The sequence below is a fragment of the Camelus dromedarius genome, chromosome 1 (assembly GCF_036321535.1).
Source record: "Camelus dromedarius isolate mCamDro1 chromosome 1, mCamDro1.pat, whole genome shotgun sequence".
Classification (NCBI taxonomy): domain Eukaryota; kingdom Metazoa; phylum Chordata; class Mammalia; order Artiodactyla; family Camelidae; genus Camelus; species Camelus dromedarius.
In genome coordinates this window covers 22,145,453-22,170,821 of record NC_087436.1, presented here as the reverse complement: position 1 = coordinate 22,170,821, position 25,369 = coordinate 22,145,453, and the positions used below count along the sequence as shown (strand labels likewise).

The window sequence follows — 25,369 nt, the reverse complement described above, 5'->3', positions numbered from 1 at the left end:
AAGATCAAAATAAAACACATATTTCTACTGCCAGCTTGGTGATGCTAAGCGCTCTACAGGATCTCTCATTAAATGATACCAAGAATCCATAATGAGGAACTTAACGGCACATAGCATCTGCCCTCAATACTGGGAGTTGGTAAGGCAAATGCATTTTCCATGATAAATAAAATACTGCATGGTATTCCAACTGTGCATCAACATTGCATGAAGAAAAATGAACAGAAGAAATAACACTAATCAGGTATGAGTCAACAGTGGAGTCCTGATGTGATATATTTTATGCATCAGTTTTTGGATCTTGAGGACTTAAGATTTTCCTCAGAGAAAGCAAGCAAGAGAGACAGAAGAAGCACAAAGAGAAACCAAGTAGGAGAGACAACATTATAAAAACAGCCATGAAAGTCATCGGTTTGAGGTTCATTCGATCTATATGAGATCTAAATACAATAGCTGGCTCCCTATCACTTTTCCCACTAGTCAATGTTTCTTTAAGGTCAGTAAAGATTTTCAGTGTGTCTTTATTTTATCTAAGTATGCAAATATCAACAGATGACTCAAAAGTCATTGCTTCAGCCAGGCCACAATAAATAAGGTGTAAGATGAGGTTGGAAACATAGGTAGACAGGAGCCCTTGCTTGCCCGTAGGCTGTGCAAAGGGGGAACCTTGTCTGGTGATAAAAAAATTTTGGAAAAAAAGTACATAAATTATATTTGAGAATGTCATCAAACCACGTTAAGTGGACAGGCTGACTCTCTACGTTGTAAAATCCTACCGTATATCTTTCTGCATAGTGAGGACATTTTTGAAGTAGAATTTATCTGAATATACCCTAGTTCTAGTTTATAATTTCTAATATATACTTTGAACACTTCTAAAATGGCACTTGTAGCATAATCAGCTTGAAATATAATGAATATTTTTTATTCATTATGCTTTAAGATAAGGTGCAAGGTTAGAAAATTGAGTATCTTCTGCATTTCTCTTAAACTAGGTACAGTGTTAGAAAACCAATTTAACAGTATATGATAATATTTAAGTAAGCATGTAGAACATGTCTCTAAAATGGTACTCAGTGCGGCAAGTAAGCTTTCAACCTGGGATTTCAATGTATCTTACTGACCATCTTTTGAATATATAAGAATATACTATGCTCAAGAAATAGATTTAAGATATAGATAGATACAACTTTCACAGTCTGTAACAGAACTCTAAAAATAAATACAGAATATTTGAAATATATAACACTGAACAAAAGTGTCTGTCTTCACTGACATAACATTTTATCACTATGAATTTAGTATATGTACAATGGTTACAAACACAAATCATCTAAGACAAATTATGTACATTCTCTCAAAGAAATGTTTAGAAAACTTTTAGAGTTTGTGTGTCCCAAAATCCTATCACATTTTCCCTACTAAAGTATTTGGTTCATATTTTTAATATTTTATTTACAAGACTGTTCTTCTGCATGACACACACAAATTTTTTTATGTCTTATAAAATCTAAGAACTCCTTAAAGTCAACTGTTACAAAATATTCTTATTCTTTCTTCTTAGACTCCCAAAATTATATGCCAGAAAATTTCTCTCCTTCCCCACCTTTGGGACCAAGGAAGAAAAACAGGTATAGGGAAGAAATGAAGGATATTAATCAAACTAATTTTTTCCTGGGGTGTTTTATGGACCATGGAGTTCATTTTCACTGAAATATGAAAGTTCATTTCTTTAAAACTTTTTGTGCCATAATAGGTTTCCATCATTTTATAAGGTAGAAAAGTATACTTTTTTGATAAAGCCAAACACACTATGGCTTCCCAAAGTCTCCCATTTAAACATATGTTTGCATATGGTCATTTATTACCGTGTGTAGAGCTGTCATGAAGCTTCAACTCCACAAGTTCCATCATCTTATCAATTAACTAATATTTCAATGTAGATAAGGACAGCTAACCTTTGAAGTAGTGCAAAATCTGAAGAAAACACTCAACATAAACAAAGTATGTAGCAACACGAAAACAAGCTATAAAAATTGTATAGGTGGTAGTTTGGCGAGACCTACATAACTTGTCTGTGTGCAACCCAAGCCGAAAGAAGTTAAAGCTTGAGGCATTATTAAAACAGGAAGATGCATATAAGCGCATGCACGCGCGCGCACAAACACACACACACATCCCTTGATGTATTTCGCATCTCTGAGCCATCTTCAACATATCTCTCTCCTTCCCTTTCCATTATACTTACTCCATAATAACCCAGTTACTGTTCTAAATCCACCATCCAGAAATAATCATTGCTAGTGTTAGTGTGCATATTACTAATAGTTTAGTGTATTTCTAGTCTATTTTCCTTCTAGAAATTAAACATGATACAGGGTGGGAGAGTCATGGGACCAAAACTCTGCTTCCCATTGAGAGGCTCATGAAGATTAAGAGTAGATGTAGAACATAAAGACACAATATTTCTTCTGGGTGGTGGGTTTAGAGTGATTTTCCTTTTTCTTTTTTATATTTTGTGTATTTTCACTGTTTTCTATAGTGAGCATATATCATTTTTCTAGAAAAAAAATTCACCATACATTTTATATATTTGTAAAATATGGCTCCAGGAGCAAAGAATCAGAAAACTGCTAAGCACAATATAAGCCTTTCTTCACAGCAGTAAACATAAATTGATTTCTAGGATTTCCTGCTTGTGATTATTTTGGACCTAAACTATAATATAAAATTCAAACTGTAGTACTGTGAAAACACCTCACAGCCAATGCAAAAGCTGTTATGTACCTGAACTTGAATGCAGAAGGTATTTAATGCTTAGGTCAATCAAAAGGAGCCCCCAAAGAATTTAAATGCTATCAAAGCCCTAAGACTTTGTGTGTGTACAACCTCAAATGTAATATAAGTAGTTCCCATTGAGTCTAATGTCATATAAACTAAGAGACTAAGAGACTAACAGCCTAACAGCAAGAGAATTGTTAGATGGCAGCTGCAGTCAAGGACAGACACCGTGTATAAGTGATGGAAAATAACTGCTGCATCGTTATGTACCTGCCAACATACACACTCCACGGCTGAGAAGGATAACATTTTCCTCATTTATACATAAAGGTATCCGTTATGCAAAGAGGCAAAACTATGCACACATGTGGTCCCTGCAAGAGGCTCATGCTAACTTACTCTTAAGTGCGTATCAAACCCAGATGTGATAAAATTAGTAATACACTCAAATGTGTAAGTGGAATTTCATTCTTACCGAGTTAAAAAATGAAACACTAGTAATAATTTGTCTTTCAGATACAATTGTGATTATAAGCACATCTCATATTTCCTTAGTTCCCTTCCTTAACTGCTGTTTTCTTTCACAATTAAATCCATAGTCAAATTTAGGAAATCTTTATCTGTGAGTTTATGAGGCTGAGATCAATCACAGCAGTCTTTTCAGTTTTCCACTTTCCACTCCCTTGGTAAGGGAGAAGTTATGTAACAAAATATTCAGATAATTCCCTAAACACTCCTACAGAGAAATGGTAACACATCAACTCAGAGAAGTTGACTGCATTTGGTCACCAGCTTAAGTAGAAAAGTTTACATCTAGGCTGAAAAGGGAGATTAAAAGGGTCAATGTATCATGAAAGTGTAGGATTTCCAAAATCCAGACTTCACAGAAGTCAAGGACTGATCATGTTTGCAAATTCATCATCTTGGTAATTAAGAGGGGACAGCTCGCTTTTGTAAACTATTTTGTAAAGTATTTACTATTTAGTGCTTTAAGAAAAAGTTAAAAAAAAAAGAAAAAGTTTTTGTGAATCCTGATATATGGCTAAGTTCATACTGTATTTACTGACTTTCCTAAAAAAGAAAAGAAAAGAAAGAAAATATTGTACATCTGTATCTCTCTGTCTGCCTGCCTGTCTAGCTGGCTGGCTGTCTCTCTCTCTATCCACCCATAACTGTCTCCATCTGTCCACAGGTTCTACACAGAACAAAATATAAAAAAGGACTTACTGACAACTTATATTTGCTCCTCATTTACTTACTGCTCTTCACCAACTAAAATGATACAATTTAGTTAATATTTCTTTCAAAGATTCAGAAAATAGTTGTTTTGGTTCCTTAGCAATGTAAATGACCATGATATAAAGTTGCCCTGGCAACTTTTTTTTTTCTTCTGGAGGAAAAAACGGCAAGCTTTAAAAAAAATTAATAATAATTAATTAACAATTAAAATAATTGATAATAATTCCCTCAGGATAGATTTCCAAGCGTGCAAATGAAGTATTTTGCCCTCTTTGCAAGTACTGAAAGACAAACAGCACTACAGCACCCACAGTCTTCATCAAACAAGGTGAGAAAATCTATTGAAATTGTGCTGTTGGAAGGAAGGCTGAGGCGAGTAACATACTTTCTGGGATCTGCATAAGATGAGGGGTAAAAGAGGCTGAGAAAAGAACTTCAGAATAAAGCTCTGTCTAGGCTGGAGTTTCCCCCCAATCAACAAAAATGTTTCAAGTCCTTTTGCAGAAGGATGTCCCATTCTTATATTCTCAATTTAATTTATTATATTATGTTATATCATATTAACTGCATATTATAATATAATTTAATGATTACATTATATTAATTTATACTACAATTCTCTTTTTCTCTGTCTGATTTCCCCTAAAATCCAGGTTCTGTTTGTTATCTTTTATTTTCCCCCCTCACTTGGACATACAGCATTAGTGCAGTCATTCCTGTCCTAACAAATACTGTCAATACTGCCCTGTCCAGAGTGTGCTCACTGGCTAAGGTCAATATGGCATCCCTACGGACCGCAGAGACCACAGGGGTACAATGCTATCAGGTAACTCTTTTTGAGCATATGTTGGAATACCAACTTTTGTACATTTCACACTCTGCTGTATTTCACCAGTTACAAAATGTTAACTCAAAAATATTTGCCAATCTTCTGAGTTTTAGAGCCCTAACAGTATTTGTAGTATAATGAATGAGGTGTAACAACAGCATTTTTAGTCACTAGAGGTTTATAAGGCAGAGAAACAAATTGTTTCATTAGTCATGGTTCAGAAATATTCTTATCAACAATCAGCTCTCAAATCCTTTTGTTGTACTATAGCAACAGATTTAATTTTGTTGTATTAACAATACTGTCCATTCACATAGCATACTTTATCAATCATCTCAAAGAGTTTTTAGAACAACAAATATCTGAAAGTCTTGTTACAGATGAGTAATCCAAAGAAGAGTCAAGTAGGAATTTCTTACAGAAATAGTAATCAAAATTAGATGAGGTAAAGACACACAGATTATAAGCAAGCTCGAAGTTCAGGTTATTGGCTAGATACCAAGTTTACAACAGAAATATAATGCAAGCCATAAATGAGAGTCACACATGTAATTTAAAAGTTTCTCATAGTCATATGTAAAAAGTACAAAGAAAAGTATGTAAAATTAACAATATATTGTATGTAACTTCAATATAGCCAAAATGTTAACATTTCATTATGAAATCAGTCTTTTTTTTGTTTGTGTGTGTGCTAAGAATTCAAAATCTGGTATGTATTTTACACTTCCAGAACATCTCAAATTGGATTAATCACATTTCAAGTGATTAACAGCCATACAGGGCTCATGACCATCATACTGGACAATGCAGGTCTAGACTTTTATGTTATTATCATACTTAAAGAAAAAACACGTTTTATAGAAAAAAATAAATAATGCAAGAGGCAACCATAAATCATTTTCTCTTACCTACACAAATCTTCTTTGATTTGAAGAGAGATCAATTCCTTAGGAATATGAAAAGAAAGTATGCTCTCTGACATCTGCTCCCGGATTCGCATCCACTTATTGTCAGATGTGGGAAATCTATATAATTTACACACTGGATTCTTTAACACTGGGAAGAGAAAAAAATAAAAGTTTGATAGTTAAATTACAAAGATACGCACTTTAGATCAAGATCAATGAACAAAATCATTAATCAGGGTAGCGTTCTAATTATTGATCTGATCAAAAATTTAAAATCATAATCCATAAGGTATTTGATTTTCTAAGAATTTTACTTTTACATCTTTGTTTCAGTAGGTTCTAGGACATACAGTCTTCATAAAATTTAAAAAATGATACATTAAACTCCAAATAAAAAATGTGGCTACTGTTCTCTGATTTACCACGTAGTAACTCCTTTCTCTTCTAAAGATGTTCTTGAAGCATATGTATTTATAAATATAGATAAAAATATATGAATTTATATATCATACCTACTTTGAAAACATATATTTCTGAATTTCTTCCAATCACTGTTAGTCAACTTTACCCACTTATACAGTAGGTGACAATTGATATGTTATATTAGAGGTTTTAAATGACCCTACTACAAAAGTGATTTATTTCTTAAGCGTCAGAACGGTTCATTCCTTGGCTTAAGATCTACTACAATTCAAATATTATGCATAATTTAGTGCCAATGAATCAATAACATACTTTCCAGAAACCATATATTATCAGAGGCTGGGGGGCTATGAACAAACTGAATATTTGGGGTGCATGAGCAGTGATTTGGGGAGAAGGAACATGGTCATGTCATCAAGGATTTAAAAGATTTAAAGAAAACGTGTTGGGCTAGATATTAAGATAATATTTGATGCTTTTTCTATGAGGCCAGCACTCCCATTGCACTCCCAAGCCCTAAATTTCAGGGCAGGATTTTATTTCTATAGCTGTTGGGCAATGGATATATTTTGCAATACAGCAAAGCTTAATGGACAACAAAATATCAGGTCAACCACCAGTCAAGTTATCTATGACTATTTGGCTCCTGTTTACCAAGAAAACTGATTAAAAACAGAATTTGATGTTGAAATGAACGTAAAGCTCTAAGCAATGTGGAGCCTGGTATGTGGCTCAAGTCTCCTCAATGCATAGGGTAAAAAGCCTTTCAACATTTTAGGTTTCTATAAGACTGATCTCTTTCACTACCTGAGTAGATATATACATATATCTGAACATTAAAATGAGGATCTATTCATCCATCCTGCAACTATCCATTCTCAGAGGTCCAGTCTGGACATTAGAATTATCAGAATTAATACTGCATCAGAAATCTTGATTTCAAATATCTGATTCTCCAATGACCAGATTCAAAGTTCCCAGTACACTTATCTACCCCCATAAGAATTAGCCAGAATGTTCACTTTTCCAAAGCACTAATAGAAGCTAGAAGACAGTCAAATATTTCCAGTATGTTTAGAGACAGTATTTTAAATCTAGAGTTGCATGTCCAAAAAGGTTATATTTTTGCCATAAACATGACCTCTAAGTTTTGTCAGTCAGCTTCTATCACAGATCCATATATGAGGCTAATTATACTTCTTTTCTTTGTCTTTTTAATGAGGTATAATTGACATATAACATTATATTAGTTTCAGATATACAACATAATGACTCAGTATTTGTATATATTGTGAAATGATCACCCAAATAAGTCTTGTCAACATCTGTCACCATACATAGTCACAAGTTTCTCTTGTGAACTTTAAAAATCTCTTAGCAACTTTCAAATGTGTAATATAGTAATATTAATTATAGTCATCATGCTGTACATCACATCCCCGTAATTTATTTATTATATAACTGAAAATTTTTATCTTTTGGCATCCTTCACTCATTCCATCATTCCACCCACCCCCTCCCCCGACCCCATCTCTGGCAATCACCATCTGTCCTTTGAATCTGAGTTCTTTTTTTGCTTGTTATGTTTTGTTTGTTTTGTAGATTCCACATATAATTGAGATCATACAGTATTTATCTTTCTCTGTCTGACATTTCACTTAGCATAATGCCCTCAAGGTCCATCCATGTTGTCATAGATTCGTTATGTCAAGATTTCATTATTTTTATGGATGAATAATAGTCATATATATATGTGTGTGTGTGTGTATATATATATATATATATATATGCACCACATTTTCTTTATCCATTTGTCAGTGGACACTTAGGTTATTTCCATGTTGTGGCTCTTGAAAATAAGGCTGTTATGAATATTGGGATGCATGTATCTTTTTGAATTAGTGTTTTTATTTTCTTTGGATATAGACCCAGAAGTGGAATAGCTGGATCACACGGTAGTTCTATTTTCAGTTTTCTGAGGAATCTCCATACTGTTTTCCATAGTGGCTGCACCAATTTACATTCCCACTAACAGTGCACAGGGGTTCCCTTTTCTCACATCCTTGCCAACAACACTTGTTACTTCTTGTCTTTTTGATATTTTCCATTCTAACAGATGTGAGGTGATAACTCATTGTGATTTCGATTTGCATTTCTCTGATGAATAGTTGTGTTGAGCAACTTTTCATGTACCTGTTGGATATCTGTATGTCGTTCTTGGAAAAATGTCTCTTCAGATCCTCTGCACATTTTTATCAGATTGTTATTTTTGGTATTGATGTGTATGAATTCTTTATATATTTTGAATATTAGCCCTTATCAGATATATTTTTTAACAGAAATAAAATAAATTACAGCCAGTCAATGAAATAAATTATGACATTTCATTCATTTTTAGAGTGATAATATTTTAAAGATGTAAGAATTTTACCATACCCTCTATTGTCATATCTCTAGAATTGGAGAAGGAAAAGTGTACGTATGAAATTCAATATATTGTCAGTCAGGTAAACCATTTATGGTATCTCAGGAATTCTAATATAGCTAACATAGTAAACACATCCTTTTACAGTAAGACAAAAACTCAGTCTGGGAAATGTCCAAATGTTTCCTAGTAACCTAAGTAAATATTCAATTACTAGGTTTATCTACAGTCAGTATATGCACTGCTTTTTAACCTCTGTTTTTTTTTTTTCTTCAAGATTACACAGACTCTCTGCATCACCCAAAACATGGTTAAAAATCTTTGGATTTTTCTTGTCATTTATAAAATAACTTTTTTTTTTTTTAGAAAATTTGTATTTTTAAATAAATTTCAAAATATAAAATTCTTCATTTAACTTGTTATCCCAAACTAGTCCTTCAACTTTTGATTTTAGTATTTTCATTTTAATGCTCTTCACTGTGTTCTAAATATAAAACTTTGTTGAAATAACTTAGGTAGAAATCAAGGACAGTGTGATTACTGGGGTATAGAATTCTCCTCTGACCACCCAGTACACAACAAACATCCAAGGATCCTGTGGGAATGCAGCTGGTTCTTAAGGAAAATGTTTGGGGCAAACGAAAGAAAATTAGGCAACTTGATCTACCAAGAAAAGAAATTCTCCATAATGTCTCCTAACATTTATGCTATAGGTTCTAACCTTTTGAAATTCATAGATCTCCAGACATTAATACTAAATTGTATATATTTATTAGGATCTCAATGTAGACCTAGTGGGATCCATTTTACAATGCAGTTTGATCCAGCAGCACTGCTTACTGAGTACCTACCATGCATAAAGCAAGAAGAACTACTCTGTAGCCTGAGATACCATATAAGGGAGTATCACTTAGAAAATGAAAAAAAAAAAAAAAAAAGGCCTGACTTTTAATTACCGTGAAATTTGTTGCATGGTTACAAACAGACTAGACATGATGTTTTCAACACAAAATTTTGCTGGGATCAAAGTGGGGAAATTTTTGTCGTCCTCACATAAAAGAAAGGCATGGTATTCATGCTTCAAATATTGAATAGTGGGCCATAAATGATGAATGCTTTTGTCATTTTATAAATGCTTCTCCCCTATAGCAGAGATACAATTTCAGCAGCTCTGCACACACACTCCAGCTGTGTAAATGAGCCCACTACTTTCAGCTCTGGCTCACGACTAATGCCAAGTGTTTCTCCTATAGAAGATGCATTTCTGACCACACAATAGGCTCAAGTCAGCAACAGTAACTAACATCTATTATAAATTCTTTTTAAAGAGAGCCCTGTCCATATTCATTTTTTTTTTCACTGCTGTTGCCAAAATAATTGCTAACAACATCATGTGACAGATTCTACCAAGAGAAAAGTAGGGAAGATATTTTGGACCCCATCGTGGTCTTACTAATGACAATAACGGTAAAGATTTGGATAATAAGCTGGTCCAGATATGAATACATTCCCCTTGAGATCCATCCCCTAAGGTGAACACAGAGAAAGAAAGTAAATGATAAGATTTTTTCTCTCCTTAAAGTGCAGCACAACTCAAGTTTCTGCATCGTTTCTACCAGACACTGTAACGGGTCCTCTTTAACAAGGTAACACACCACCTGCTTTTCCATGGGATTCAGCAATTGTGAAAGCCTAGGGTTTCAACTCTGAATTATCAAAGTAAAGATGCCAAGGAAACGTTCGACAAAGCCAACACACAGACAACACGTGAGGAAAGATGGCTGCTCAGCCAACCTGGGGCTGAAAAGATAAACTAGTGAGACATCATAGGGATGATTTTTCCCTTTTCTGTGTTTGTGTTGGGGATGTCAGTGGATTAAACAGGGAACTTTGGAAACCAGGATTCAGGGTTGAGGAGATCATCGAAATGCCAAATGTTTATTTCATCAGGTTGTCTTTAACACAGTTCTCCAGGGGCAGCTCATCTGTGATTACCTTCATGCAATTGCTTGCTTTCAGGAGGTCGTAGAAGTCATATATTCACGTGGAATCTAACTTAACTGGCTTCAAGCCTTACAAAAATCACCATTTTAATGTACTGCAAATTCTTGTGGAGAATCTACTCATTCTGTAGCTTTTAATTATACCGTTGTTTAAGTGTTTCATTATTCAGCTGGATGTACATGCATTGCCTATTCTCCAAATGCTACATTAGACTTAGTAAAGATATGTCTGTGTAATCTAATTAGATAATGACACACTCTCATTTGTCCTGGAAAATATCTTATATTTATATCCATACATCTTAAATGCAGATTGGTTCTTTTTAAGATTAGATGAGAACTAAACAAACCTAAATAGAAATCTTTAAAACACTGTCCTAAGCATGACGATGGAAAAGAGAGGGTAAGAAAACAGGACAGGAGCTCAGAAAATACAACAAAGAAATAGTTCTTCTAAGATAAAAAGGATGAAATAAACTGTTAACAAAATAAATTCCCAGGAATTTTAAAATTAACTTTATTTACGCATGGCATAAAATCTAAGTTATGTTATTATGTTGTTTTTAAAGCAACAACAATAAAAAAAGAATAGAAATAGGATTTAAAGCAAGTTGGACCAAGTGCTGCTTCCCTAGCCCAGCCAAACCCACCAGCTCTTGGCGCCCCATCTTCAATTCAAGGCCAGGAGTAAGGAAAACTATTACAGATGTTGGAATAAAACACAAAGATAGTATTTGTGGAAATGTAGTCTCCAGTTGGTGACAATTGGTAAGTTCAGTGTGTAGAATTTGGATTTAGAGTTTGGGCAGTCAGACAAATGATTTGCTTCATTTGTTCTAGGCTGAATGATTTGTTCTGATCATTCTAATTCAGTCATTAAAGGACACATCTAGAAAAGTGTCCTTTTCTGGTTCATGTTTCATGCAGAGCAACCTGGAACGACCCATAGTTCACTGAAAAGCTGTTTCTTGTCAATTTGCCTCTGTTCAAGGCATTCCCTGCACCTCAAAGGAACACCCTCTTTTTTCTTGGTTACAAGTAATCATCTATAAACTCAGCTCAGCCAGCACCTCCTCCAGGAAGCCTTCCTTGGCTTCAACCTCCTCCTTCCCTCCGGGTGTCTCTCCTTTGTATTCCCCACCCCCATCTCCATCGTGGTTCTTACCAGTTGTGCTATCATTGTCTGTTTACTGCTGAGTCCACTACTGGAATGGGAGCTTCATGAAGGCCACGGCTGTGCTGTTTTCTTCTTCCTCATCTATCTCCTGCACCTAGCACAGTACCCAGTAAATGCAAACATCCCACAGAAATGACCTTAAACCTTACAACTCAGATGTTTCCCAACATCACTTTCCCCAAGAGAACAGGTAGGGCCCCCCAAACTGTAAATTGAGTGGCAAAAATGCAAGAGGGAAGGACAATAAAAACCTCACTATAAGGGAGACCACAGGCATCAGAATAAAAGAAGGAAAACACCACAGCTGAGAAAGCCAGCCTCACATTTGCCCACCAGATGTTAAACTTTTGACTATATCATCTTCTTGCCTTTATTTTTCTTCTCCTTTACCTAAGGTGGGCAGAGGAGGAGGTGATGAACTTATAGCAGGAAGATGGTTGAAGTTAAAGGTGTCCAAGAGATGATTTCATTGAATACTAGACAGTGAAGCCATTTAACAGCCTAACTATATTAGTACACAGTAATAAAAACATACAAAAACTCCTAAAGAGTAAGGTTAATGGGTTTGTTAAAACAGCAAATGACAAAGAAATCTGGTAAGTAAATATAAAGAATAAAGGGCCGGTGTTATAAGCCAATATGGCCCCATATTTTGTATACCATAGACTTATAAATACAAGGGCACAATCTATTTAAACTAGTATGGAGAAATACAACAGAGATATTTTTGTGAGTCTAAACTGATACCATCTAAAATTTGACAAGGTATTTGATTTACTATCTCATGAATGAAAAGGAAAAAACAGGGGAAACTGGGGATCTGCTTTTGGCTGTAATTTATCAGGAGTCAAAATGAGTATAGAGGGAAGTATTTTTGAAATATGAAAATATCTTTTAAAATATTGTTATGCATTGCTTTGGATGGAGGTGGTAGTGGAAATATTACCCCAATACTGAGTTCAGTTGTGTGGTATTGTGAAAGACTATCTCTCTGGTGCCAAATGAGACATGAAAAAAACTTAACTAAAAATGAGAATTGGGCAGTGATTTTAAAGGAATTTAGTAATAAATTCCTTTATTTCAAACCTAAATAATTAAATTTGAACATCTTTCCCATGGAAAGAATAACAGTGCAGTTTTCTGTTACCTGAAGCATAAATTCAAATGATAAGATACACACATTATCAGCCATTTGACAAATACTTCCTGAGTTCCTATTGTGGTCTGGCCTTGCAGACACAGAAATGAATAAGCAACGTACCTTCTTCGATAGCTCATAATCGGGCATCTTCTGTAAAGCAACAGTAGTAAATGGCTTAACCCTATCTGGAGAAAAAGAACCAAAGATAGCGTGAACTCTTTTGAGAAAAAGTGTGATTCATTTGTGAGGCAGGAAGACAAACACCAATAAATTCTCCAAACAGGAGGGAAATTGCTCGGATTTAGGGCTAAGAGCAGAGTTGTTGCTTAGATTCCGACTTACAGGGTCATGGACATCATCGCTGTCAGATATGTGAGTGGGACAGGCGGCCCACACGTTAATCCACAGCATGAAAGTGGTCTTTAAAAAATGTATCAGGAATAATTTCATGACTCAAGAAGTATGCAGTTCAACCAAGAAAGATGCTGTATCAGATCGAATGCTTGCTGACAGGGGGAACCTCACTCAAAATGTGAAGATAATAGGAAACTTTGTGACAGGGCCCATTAGCCCCTCAGATTTGGCATAATAATAGCCAAGTCCACAGGCTGAAGTTTTCCGCAGCATTATACTTTTACACAGAAAATTGGTAAAATTGGGAAATCCAGAGAGAATTGTCTTCTTGACAAAATTTTTTAAAAGCTTACGGGCTTATTAAATATAAATAACTCCCAAAAAAAGACAACCGTAAGTGACAAAGGATGGATATGTGACTTCATGGGAAACAGATTCAAGTGAATACTTCAATGAAGTACTTCTAAACAGAAGGAAAACAAAGCAAAAGCTAAACGACCCTCTTCAGACTTCAGACATGGAGAGCCAAAAAGGAAATCAAAGACGGTCCAGGTCAATTTGGTCATTTTAAAAGAACTGACATCCAAAGAAGCTGACCGGTCTGTCAGGGTCACACTGCTGGTTAGCAAATTCAGGCTGTGACACTGGTTCTTTGGGACAGCCTGTCCAGTGTTCTGATACTAACACCACCAGAGCCTTGCCCTTACTCTGCTGAAGACAAGGTGCCTCAGCCGATGTGACTTGGCAGGACACCCAACTCTGTGACCAGGGAAGAGACCAGCCACCTGTATTTCTATGTTCAAAATTCACTCCCCTACTCCCCGTTCTGCAGACAAGTCCCCAACAATGAGCAGCTTTAAATGTTCTTACTACCGTTTTGCATAAATGAATAAACCAATCATTAAATAGGTAAATCTTTATTTGATGAACTGTATAATAACAAAGTCCAAATAAGAACCTCACAATTCTAATACTAGCTATGCCTTCCAGTGCATTTTTTTGTTTCAGAAAAATATAAAACCCAACAGCTGAAAAGAATCTGTTTTCTCATATAGCAAAGGTACTTATATACCAACTTTTAAGAAATTGTAAATTCTGCCTGCTCTCCCCCTCCCCCTCATCCTCTCTCTCCTCCTGTCCTCCACTCCCCATGGCTCCCAACATAGACACTCAACTTGCAAGGCAAACAGGGCATGAAAAAGTGAGACCTCAGGGGGAAGAGCTTTTTCTTTTTCGTCTCACGACAGATACGTGAATTTCCTGAGTTATGAATTAAACCTCTAGAGATATAAATAGAACTGTGAAGAGCAGCTATGAGATATGACATCCTCTTCCACTCACTCAGGAAGGACTTCATAACTCACTGGAGGCTGGCGCGTTCCATTTAATACATGGAAACAAAGACTTGAGAAGAATGTCAATAGCTCCCTTTGCCTACAGAGTTTTAAAAAGTACCACATGGGAATATAAAGGATTAATTCCAAGGTTCCTGAGCTTAGACAGATAAACACATAGAACAAACACCAAGGTACACAAAGGCCAAAGTCAAAAGTACACATTCTAGCTACATATTCTATCCCTGCACAACGCACGTTTACATTTTGAACATGTCATATAGAGCATTCAGTTGTATTTAAAAATGTTTTTAATCTAGCTTTTATAACATTTGACTGTCCCATAGCCGTATCTTTCCCTAACATAAGAAGGCTCAAAGGAAATATTTATGGCAAATATTCTGGGTTCCGAGTGCCTCTTCAGATTGCCTGGACTAAGGATGTAGAGAAATAGCAGGACTCAGTGGAGTATCAGCACCAAAACTGTTGTCTCCAGGAAAAGGGAAAAGCAGCCATCAATCATCTTTCACTCCACTAAGTAAGTATATCTACATTGCAGAATGAAGATGCTTCCATCACTCCTGTGTCACTTGTCTTTGTCATATTACAGTTTCTTGTCATATTGCAATTTATACATTAGGAACTGTACCCTAGTAATCTGGAAGAGTTAGTATGCTTCCAAGACTCATGGCTTACAGATTTAATGGCACAAGTATTAGGAGGTGCAGATTTATTTTCACTATATTCCCTTTGTCTCTTCTTCCTTAGGTAATACATTTTCTTACTCCGAGAGACATTTTTTCTCTGTCTCTCTCTGAAGTTTATATTAAACCAATCAGTATTTTTAAAATGGCGTTTCTTTTTGTGTGCATACAACATTACAAGGTTCACATGAGTGAATCATTTAAAAAGTGTCTTAAAATTAAAGGGTAGGTGATTTTGATGATAACCTGATTCATTCAAACTGTACTTCACATGTATGTAATAGCTCTCACATTCAATTTTATTTCTCAAAATTGACATTGGGTACGTTAAATAGATTAGCTGGATGCACTGAAATAAAGGATAAAGGTCTGGTCAACCTTCAGGTGAAAAAGTATATGTGAGGAGGAACCTTTGAGGATACATTATGTATTTTAGATATTTGAGGATAACTTAACCAAGTGTTTTTATGGTGCATGGCTGGTCTAGCTATCAGGGTAGTCCCTGTACTGTCTGATGCACATCCCTTCTGATAATTACATCCTTAATAACATCTAAAATATGACATTTTGTCAGAGGCTGAGAAGTAGTTGCTCCTCTCCGGTTTAATCCTTCTACACTATAGTAATAAATACAGTTAATTGGTTTTTGGTTGCTATATTCTATTTTGAGTTCTTTGAGTCAAAACATTGCCTGACTTTCTCTATCCCCTATTATTAGTGACTTCCTGCAGAGAAAAACTGCGAAGACTTTAGGAGTTATGAACTTGTAAGCCTTTGAAGTCTGGTATCACTCACTAATCTGATTATCGCGCCATCTTTGTCACTGTTGAAATGTCCAACATAGCAAGGCTAGAAAAATATTAAGGTTTAATCTGTTGTTACACCAACTTGTTAATTAATGGGTCTTTAGTAACAGCATGACCTAGTAATTAAGAGCGAAGCTCTTAGGATTAACACTGCATTTAAATTCTGGACCTGCTCTCTGTCAGGTAGAGACCTTGAGCAATTTCTTCATAGCACACATCAGAAAGCAAGGTAAGGTAAGGCGTATGAGGCCTTTGGAATATTGCCTGTCACTGTAATAGTCACTACTATTGTTATTACTACTGGTAACATAATTTATATCATCACTCAAAGATCAGTTCCTTAATTTACAGATACATACTATCACATATTGTGTAACTGTATCAGATGTCTCAAAGTCATCATTTAACACATTGTTTGGTGCTTTGTTGAAATTCAAACATTTTACTCTAAGTAACACAATATATAGATACACACCCAGGAGTGTACAAATGTGTGTAGAATTTTTCCTCTTGAATCTATATACATACTTTAACAACTTTGCGCTCTATAATTAGAAATTCAAACTAATTAAGACCTTCACATTTCTTACACTTACTCCTTCTTCAAATGTGTCTTATTTCAGATAATACAAAATCCAACAGCTAAAAGGAATCTGTTTTGCCTTATAGCCAAGGTATTTATTTATCTGTTGGATGCAATTGTCACCCTCCCCACTCTGCTGACTCCCATAATTACCAGTATTTGATGAGAGCTCACCAGGATTCTGTGGGAACGCTGCCCAGGTTCAGTACTGAGTCCACAGGATATTAAAATCTATGTTCATATGAAATTAACATAAGTTTCCAAAACGGAGGTACATACCTGCATTCAAAAAAGGTAAGTTATCTTTTCTGCTCACACTTTCTGGAGCTGGACATTCACATACCAGGGCACACTAGGAAGGAACAGAAGAAAAAAGAAAAAAAAATGTTTTCGGAGCTAACCAAATAGAAAATGAAATTCTTTTGTTTTGCTTGTGAAACCCGAGGCAGTGCACATGCTTTCAAAAAGGCTGAACCAGACATTTTGGTAAAACTACTTTCAGCTTTATTTTTACTCTGAACCCTGTTTAACTGGTGATCATTGACTTACACATATATAATATAGTTTATATTATGATATCATAGACTACATTTCAGTTTGAGTTAAAGACTACTCAGGAAAGAGAGTGAAAAGTGGAAAAAGATTGTATCCAATATGCTAGAGATGTGTTCCCACAACAATAAATCACGTATAACAAGCCAAACGGCTTTCTGTTTCTGTCACCTGTGCTGATTTCGGATCAATAAAAAGCAAATTATTTTCTAGCTTTTAAGTAAAGGCAACTTTAAGTAAAAGATAAAATCTGTTGTAGCATCTAATTTCACAAGGCAAAAGGAGATTTTTGTCTCTGGCCAAACAATACAAACGCTTGCTCATAAAGTATGAGGATGTTTTATAAATCAGCTGATGTCTTATTTATAAATAAGCAGTTTACAAATAAGCTGATCCTGAGATCATGGATCTATTAACCTATGATTCATAGATTAAGCTTCATGGGTCTTTACAAAACTGACACTCCTCTGGACGGCAGACAGGAGACACAGAGAGCACGTTGCTGTGTTCTTAGGGTGTGAACCAGGAGTGGGAGACAGTATCTCAGACAGTCCATCCCTAAGCATGGGACTCTGCTTCAACTTCCAGAGGAAGCAAAACTTTTCTGGCCCCACCCAGGAGTTTGTCAAGAGACCTGTATTCACACACAGAGAGACCAGTATTTATTTCTTCAAGTGAGTTTCCTTCTATCTCCAGCTTGAAAGGAAGGAAGGAAGGAAGGAAGGAAGGAAGAGAGAGAGAGAGAGAGAGAGAGAGAGAGAGACAGACAGAGAGAGAGAGAGAGAGAGAGAGAGAGAGAGAGAGAGGGAGAGAGGGAAAGAAAGAAAGAAAGAAAGAAAGAAAGAAAGAAAGAAAGAAAGAAAGAAAGAAAGAAAGAAAGAAAGAAAGAAAGGAAGAAAGAAAAAAAGAAAAAAGAAAGAAAGAAAGAGAGAGAAAGAAAGAAAGAAAGAAAAGAAAAGAAAGAAAAGAAAAAAGAAAAGAAAAGAGAAAAGAAAAGAAAAGAAAAGAAAGGAGGAAGGAGATGAAGGGAGGAGGAGAGTGAATTTTTAGAGTAAATACATCAGACATAAACAAATAAATGCAAATGAAAAGAAAGCAAACAGATGACAACACAGGAAGTTCGTCTGCCGAGGAGTTCTGTGCCGAGCATGGAGCGGTCCAGAGACTCCCAGGGCTCAGACTGCCCTCCCCAGGAGGGTGTATCCAATTTGCCTGGGCTACTCCCTAAGTGTCCTCACCATCCCCCCACTCCTCTCTTCCTCCTCCAGGGACTGCCCCTCTGTGCCATTCATGGCCACTGAGGTCACTGTTCATAATGGAATATATATGCCCCTGAAGCATTTGAAGAAGGAAGACAAATAATTTAAAGCATTGATTTAAATGTTACTTCCTGTACCCTCAGAGTCCACCACTCATTCCTCATTCATATCATTCATAACATTACTCAGGAAATTTCTTGATGGGGAAAAGAATATGCTTTCATAATTTAAAAAAATTTGAGGAGTGGGGAGGGAGGGAGTTAGGTTTATTTGTTTATTCATTTAGTGGAGGTACTGGGGATTGAATCCAGGACCCTGGGCATGCTAAGCACACACTCTACCACTGAGCTATACCTTCCCCTAATTTTTTAGTGCTTATATTAGGATCCTAGTTTACGAAAAGAATGAATCACTGCAAGCAGCTCTTAAAATGGAATGTTCTTTAAATTGTTTTCCTGACCAACCAGAAGTCAGAGGTAATCCTTTTTTTTTTTTTTTTTATCCACAGCTATTTTGGAAATGCACTTCCCAAATCATGACAGCAATGTGCAATGATGCTTGGACATACTTAAAATTCTTTATTTCTCCTATTTCCAATATTTTCTCTACCCCTTTCAGCCTACATAGGGCTGCTAAAGTGATCGTTTGCAAACATTATATTCATCATATCAGTGTTCTGTTCTAGGATGTATAGTGATTATTAACTGCCTGATCAAATCCAATGAACTCAGACTGGTCTTCAAATTCTTTCATGATTTGTCCCTGACACGCTTCCACATAATAACTAGCTATAAGCCATCTCCCTTTCCAAAAGAAGACCATCATCTACGACTTACAGGAATGGTTTAGATTAAACCTTTCTCATGAAGAAGTCCGTAACTCACAGAGATCAGGCTACTATCCTGAGAATCGGCTTCCCTATACAGAGGCAACCCTACAACTTCCTGTTCCTAACAAAAGGCCTGTTCTATTTCACCAAATGGATACAGACATATGACTTTTATGTATTCATATCTCCCATTCACACTGGAAACCTGACATTTAGGGCAATTTTAACCTAATATTCTTATTTTGCAATGTTGTATTTTACAGCTCTGCTATTCAGAATGCTCTCAAGATTTAAGTCCATGGAACATAAACAGAAAATATCCAATAAATATTTACTAAATTAATTGTTTTCATATTTAGATTCAGTAATTTCTTCAGCTGTTTCCTGAGTGTACCTCTGTGTCTCTTTTTAGATTGAAAGTTTTCAAAACAAGAACCTTAAGTCTTACTTCCTTAAGCTGTTCTATTTAGTTTAGTTTTTGGGGTTTTTTTATTGACCCTAGAATGAATTTTACACCGTGCTGGCTGCTACAGAGAATGCAAAGATTAAAATTATGTGGAATCGGTGCGTAAGGAGGTTTAGCAATATATATTGTTCATGGCTATTATTATAATGGCTACGCGCAGTGTTACAAACTTATATGGTGTGTGTTTTCAATGCAAAGACTTTACATTTGTGATTCTGAGCAGGAATAACAAACATCACATGCTTTTTGTACCAGATGTAGCACCATAAGCCTATTGATTTTGATTAATACTTTAAAAAGTGTTATTTGATGGTAAATGCAGCCAAGGAGAAAAAACACATAAGATTATGTAAAATTCTCGGAGCTAAATGATTTTGACTATCAGCTAACATACCAATTTGCCAAGCGCTGGACTAGAAAATTAGCCATATCATATGAACAATGTTCATAAGGTTCTGTGTGAATCCATCAAGACCAACACTTCTTGGCAAAGTACTTTCACACCTGTTAGTTTATTCCTTAAATCATGGTTCTCAAAGTTTGGTCTGGAGTCTCCTGGAAGTCCTTGATAACTTTTGTCTTTGGATCCTTTGTAGCATCTAGCACAGGGTGAAGACTAATTTATTTTCATAATAACACTAAAATATTACCTTTCTGTTTCCCTCTTTCTTTTACAAGTACCTAGTAGAATTTTCTAGAGGCTATATGACATAATCATGTGACAGCCAAAGGTATGTGTCTTTTGTATTCTGTATTAAACTTTTCTTGTTTGAGTTTCTAATATGATAAATGTCTATAGATATCATCCAAATTACCAAAATCTCTAATAAATATCAATAGATAAAATCCACATAAGTATAAATTTTAAGGCTGTAAAATATGAGAATTGCTATGCTTTAGTTATCTCATTCAGTCTCGTGGTGTAAATACCATCCAAAAATCGTCTGATCACTCACAAACACATAATTCTAGCTTGGATCTCTCACCTAAATTCCAGACTCAAACCTCCAACTGCTTAGATACATCTACACTTGGATGTCTAAGAGGAATGTCAAACCTAACATCTGAAAATCTCCTGGCCTCCTCCACCTGCTTCTCTCAGTTTTCCTGAGAAAATGGTCATTCCGCTTTTTTTTGACTGTCCTTTCCACCTGGAGTCTGGCTACATGTCACTTTCTCCATCAATACCACCCAGATCCAGCTCATCTTCATTTCTATCCTGAATCTTTGCATTAACCAGACTTCATTCTTCTGTCCTTGCCTCCTTTCAGGTCCTGCTCAACACAGTAGCCAGAAATGGTCCTCTTAAAGCATGAATCAGATTTCACACCTATACTCCAAACACCTCAACTGTCTTTACATGTAGCTCAGGGTCTAATGGCCTTCAAGGGGGGACACAATCTGTCTTCCTTGCCCCATGAACTTCTGTCCTCAACTCCTACAACTCTCCTCCTTGACCCCTCACTTCCAATCACACTGGCCTCCCTGCTGTTCCTTCAACACACGCATCCTGCCACCCCAGGACCTCTGCTCTTGCTATTCACTCTACCTACAATTATTGTTCCCCCCAGATAGCCACGTGTCTTGTTCCCTTATTTCCTGCACATTTCAGCTCAAATATCACATTACCAGTGAATCTATCCTTGACCATACAGTATAAAATGGCCACAGCCCAGCACTCCCTAGTTCTTGCATCTTGTCTTATTTTTTCCATAGCATAGAGCACCATCTGATCAACAATACATTACTTATCTTTTGTATTGTTTATTTTCCCAGAAGGTGGCATCTCTGTCTTTTTGGTTCATTGCCAAATACCCAGAACCTAGCAGAATGTCTAGAACATAGAAGGCTGTATTGTTTGATGAATGAATGATGAATATTATATGCCTGCCAATATTCTATAAGGTAAGTAAGGCCAGTTATATTTTCAAGTTTGTATTTGGGGAAAGTAAAGGGATGAAACCTTTTGAGATTGGTCCTTAGCTACTGGAGGACTCCACCTTTTCCCTGACCATAGCTGATGAAAGTCCACTCAAAACACCACTTTAAAGCATGGGGTCAAAATAAACTGGGAAGGGCAGCAAGTCACCAAAATACTAGTTAGGTGAGGTTCACAGTCAAAAGGGGACATATTACTACTCCACTTGTACCATTTTTGCTGCGATCATAAATCAACAAGGCATTTTCCAGCTTTTTGTAGAAATCACCACCACTTTGGTCCTGAGTACTGTGCCCCCTCAAATACAATGTAGACGTTAAACAAAAGGGGAAGAGAAGGCAGGAGCTGGTTTAATCAGCCTTATCCAAGGACTGTTAATCCTGCCCCAGGAAGAAGCCAGGCATGTCTGCAGCAGGCAAAGGACATAATTGGGCTCTCGCACAGCTGGCCCTGTTGGCTGTTTCTTCCCTGGGTTTTCCCCTATCACCTGGTTTGACGATTCTGTTTCCTAGTTCTCCTTTCCCTGATAGCATTTTTTTTCTTGACTACTTACTTCAACGGTATTTTTTTAAGATTTCTTCCTCTTTCCTTCATAATCCTACAACCTTCACTACACCTTTATTCCAGTCTTTATTTACTGACCAATCAGTCTGCAAGCACTATATGTAGTCCAACATTTCCCCTTCCTGGAAACAATTTTGGATGCAATTTCTTCACAGCAAAATTGACTTCATTTATTCACTCATTCATTTTTCTCATGTCAGGCTCTGTTCTAGGCACCGAGGGGAAGAGAGAGAACAAAATAGATAAATATTCTCTCATGAAGTTTAATTATAGTAAGGGAAATAAACAATATAAGAGATAAATAAATGAAGCAGAGATGATATTGGACAGTGATAAGTACTAAGGACAAAAATAACACAGAGAAGGGAGATAGTTTTAGGGAGGCCTTGTAATTTTAGATATGGTGGCAGAGAAGGCTTCGGTGAGAAGGTGACATTTCGCATAAAGACCAGAGGAAGTGAAGGAGTGAAGCACAGTTACCTGGGGAAAACGCTTCACGGGTAGACTGAATAACAAAGTTCAAGTACCCAAGCTGGAAATGTACCTGGACTATTCAAGGAACAGAAAAGAAGACAATGTGGCTGAGTTGAAATGAGCAAAAAAAAAAAAAAGTAGAGGATGAGGTGAAGGAAGTGGGGCCAGGACTTGGAGACTTGAGATTAGGATTGGGTTTATACTTTCAGGGAGATGAGAAGTCACTGGAGGGATGGCACGTCCTACATTACGTTTTAGTAAGTCTGCTGCACAGAATAGACTACGACAGGGCGGGAGATCAGGGACGGAGGATGGAGGGAGTCAGGGAGATGAAGAGACTACCGCAAAAGTCTAAGTGACAGACATCTTGGCTACAGTGAAGGAGGCCAAGAGTCGTCAGATTCTGGGTTTACTTAGAGGTCAGAATCAACAGGATTTGCTGACGTATTGTTTGTAAGTGTGAGAGGGAGAAAGGAGTCAAAGATGACTCCAAAATTAAAAAAAAAAAGTTTTGTATATCTAATGTGATATTTCACCTAACATGCTAGCTTTATAAAAGGACAACGTTAGTATTACTTTTGTGAATTTTTCTTTCTAGTGCTATGTGATTTTAACACTTTGTGTTCTTTTTCTATGTATGTACATATCACACAGAAGTTTGAACCAGTGTGATATGGTGAACAGCTCTCTGCATAATCTTCCCTTGATGAAAAATATATAGTAATAATAGGATTTTTGGAAACAAAGTAAGTAAATGTATGTGAGAGGTAAGATTTTGGATTTTCATTTATATTTTATTTCCATGGAGGAGGTTATGTAAGATTCAAGATTAAAATGTAGTATTTTATATCAGGGGCATTGTTATGAACAGAATCATGTTCCTCGGAATCCATATGTTGAAGCCCTAATGCCCCATGTGACTGTACTTGGAGAAAAGACCTTTATGGAGGTGATTAAGGTTAAATGAGGTCGTAAGAGTGGGACCCTAATGCTCTCGGACTGGTGTCCTTACGAGAAGAGGAGAAGACACCGGAGTCCACTTGCTGCCTCTCCATACGTGTGTGCCAAGGAACGGCCTTGTGAGGACACAGCAAGAAATCTGCAAGCCAGGAAGAGGGCCTTCACCAGGGACTAAGTCATCTGGCACCGTGATCTTGGACTTTGGAGCCTTTCAGGACTGGGAGAAAATAAATTTCTGTCGCTTAAGTCACTCAGTCTATGGTATTTTATTGTGACAGCCCAAGCTGACTGATACAGGTATTAATCTCAATCTGCTCCGTATGCAGGAGAGAGAACACACATCACTCACGCACATGACTGGGGTGCTAAAAATGGTTCCATTTCTTTCTCCCCCATTTGGGCAAACCAGTGAGAGGGATGTTGTTTTAGAGATAATCTCAATTTCAGCTACTTTGTCTTTTCATGTTTCAGCCATTGACTAACTTCAGGACTTAAATCACTGTTAGGAGTAGATCATATTAATACACCCCACAGAGATTTTAATTTAGCAGATTTGCCAAAGGGTCCCCACATCTGAATTTCTAACAAATGCTCCTGATGATTTTGATCACACTTTGAGAAACACTGAGATAAGCTTATTTCCACATTAAGTCTTCTAAACAGCATGCACAGTGGACCTTATTGTATGTCCTTCACTCAATCATGACTACTCCTAAGGACTGCCAACAGAGTTTATAGTAACTTTATAAAAAGCTTCATAAAAGGTCAAGGTTTACCAAGAATCCAGAGAGAACAGAGCTAAAACCAGCGTTTCTCGGTGTGTGTACCATCTTAGACCACTTATGACTTCTGCATGGTATGTGCTGACACCACCACCTCCTATTTCTAGAACAGCTCAGTTACTCCTTTTTTAAGTTCCCATTACTAAGTCAGAAACACTGTGTAGGACTTTAGTGGGGCCTATTCTTGGCTCTCAAGTCCTCCATTTATGAAAAGAGCATGATTCAATTTGTGCCAACTCATAATAGCAACCTTGTAAAGGAGTCAAAGGGTGAGGCAGCTTTGACAAAAACAGAGAGGTGGCTAGTAATAGAAGTGGAGCAGGGAAAGCAGGTCTACTATGAAATTAGACGCGTCTCTGCTCCCGGTCTCCTGGCACATTGCCTTGGGTCCAGGCACAATCATCTGCCTATTTCTGCCTTTAGTCCACCCTGTCCCATCCCCCATACCCTCCCCACCTTCTTAGTCTACAAATTCTCCCTCCTTAATCTTGATACGTATAAATATTCACGTGGTGGTGACTAATAGAAGTCATAGAGAACTCCAAAGTCAACAAGGGCTGAATGACAGTACCTAGCCACAAAACAGGAATCTTAAGTACACAAACCCTACGACCATCTGCCATGGAAGTTCACCATGGCCCTGGCACTTGCAAGCAGCCTGATTCAAACATTGGGCTTCACCGGCATATGTTCATGACCTGGGATAATTCGAGGGAGAGCAGGGAACAGAGAAGAAGAAGGCTTAGGGCATTAGTAAGACCCTAGCCTATGCTGGGCAAGAACACTATTTTTTTGAGAGGCAGTTCAGAATTCTTTTTTTTTTTTTTTTGTAAAGTT

General features: G+C 36.6%; 1 protein-coding gene across 9 annotated transcripts in view; it reads right to left on the bottom strand.

Annotated features, from left to right (window-relative positions):
• Positions 1–25,369, bottom strand: part of INPP4B (inositol polyphosphate-4-phosphatase type II B) — a 661,544-nt gene that overhangs the window by 164,146 nt on the left and 472,029 nt on the right. For all 9 annotated transcript variants that reach the window (XR_010383803.1, XM_064493334.1, XM_064493318.1 and 6 more), the window contains exons 11-12: positions 16,987–17,059; positions 5,758–5,905 (exon numbers count right to left, since the gene is read on the bottom strand). Coding sequence is in view for 8 of the 9 variants with exons in the window: in XM_064493334.1 (XP_064349404.1) it covers positions 5,758–5,905; positions 16,987–17,059 (221 nt within the window). In the remaining variant the exon portion in view is untranslated. The remainder of the gene's footprint in view (positions 1–5,757; positions 5,906–16,986; positions 17,060–25,369) is intronic.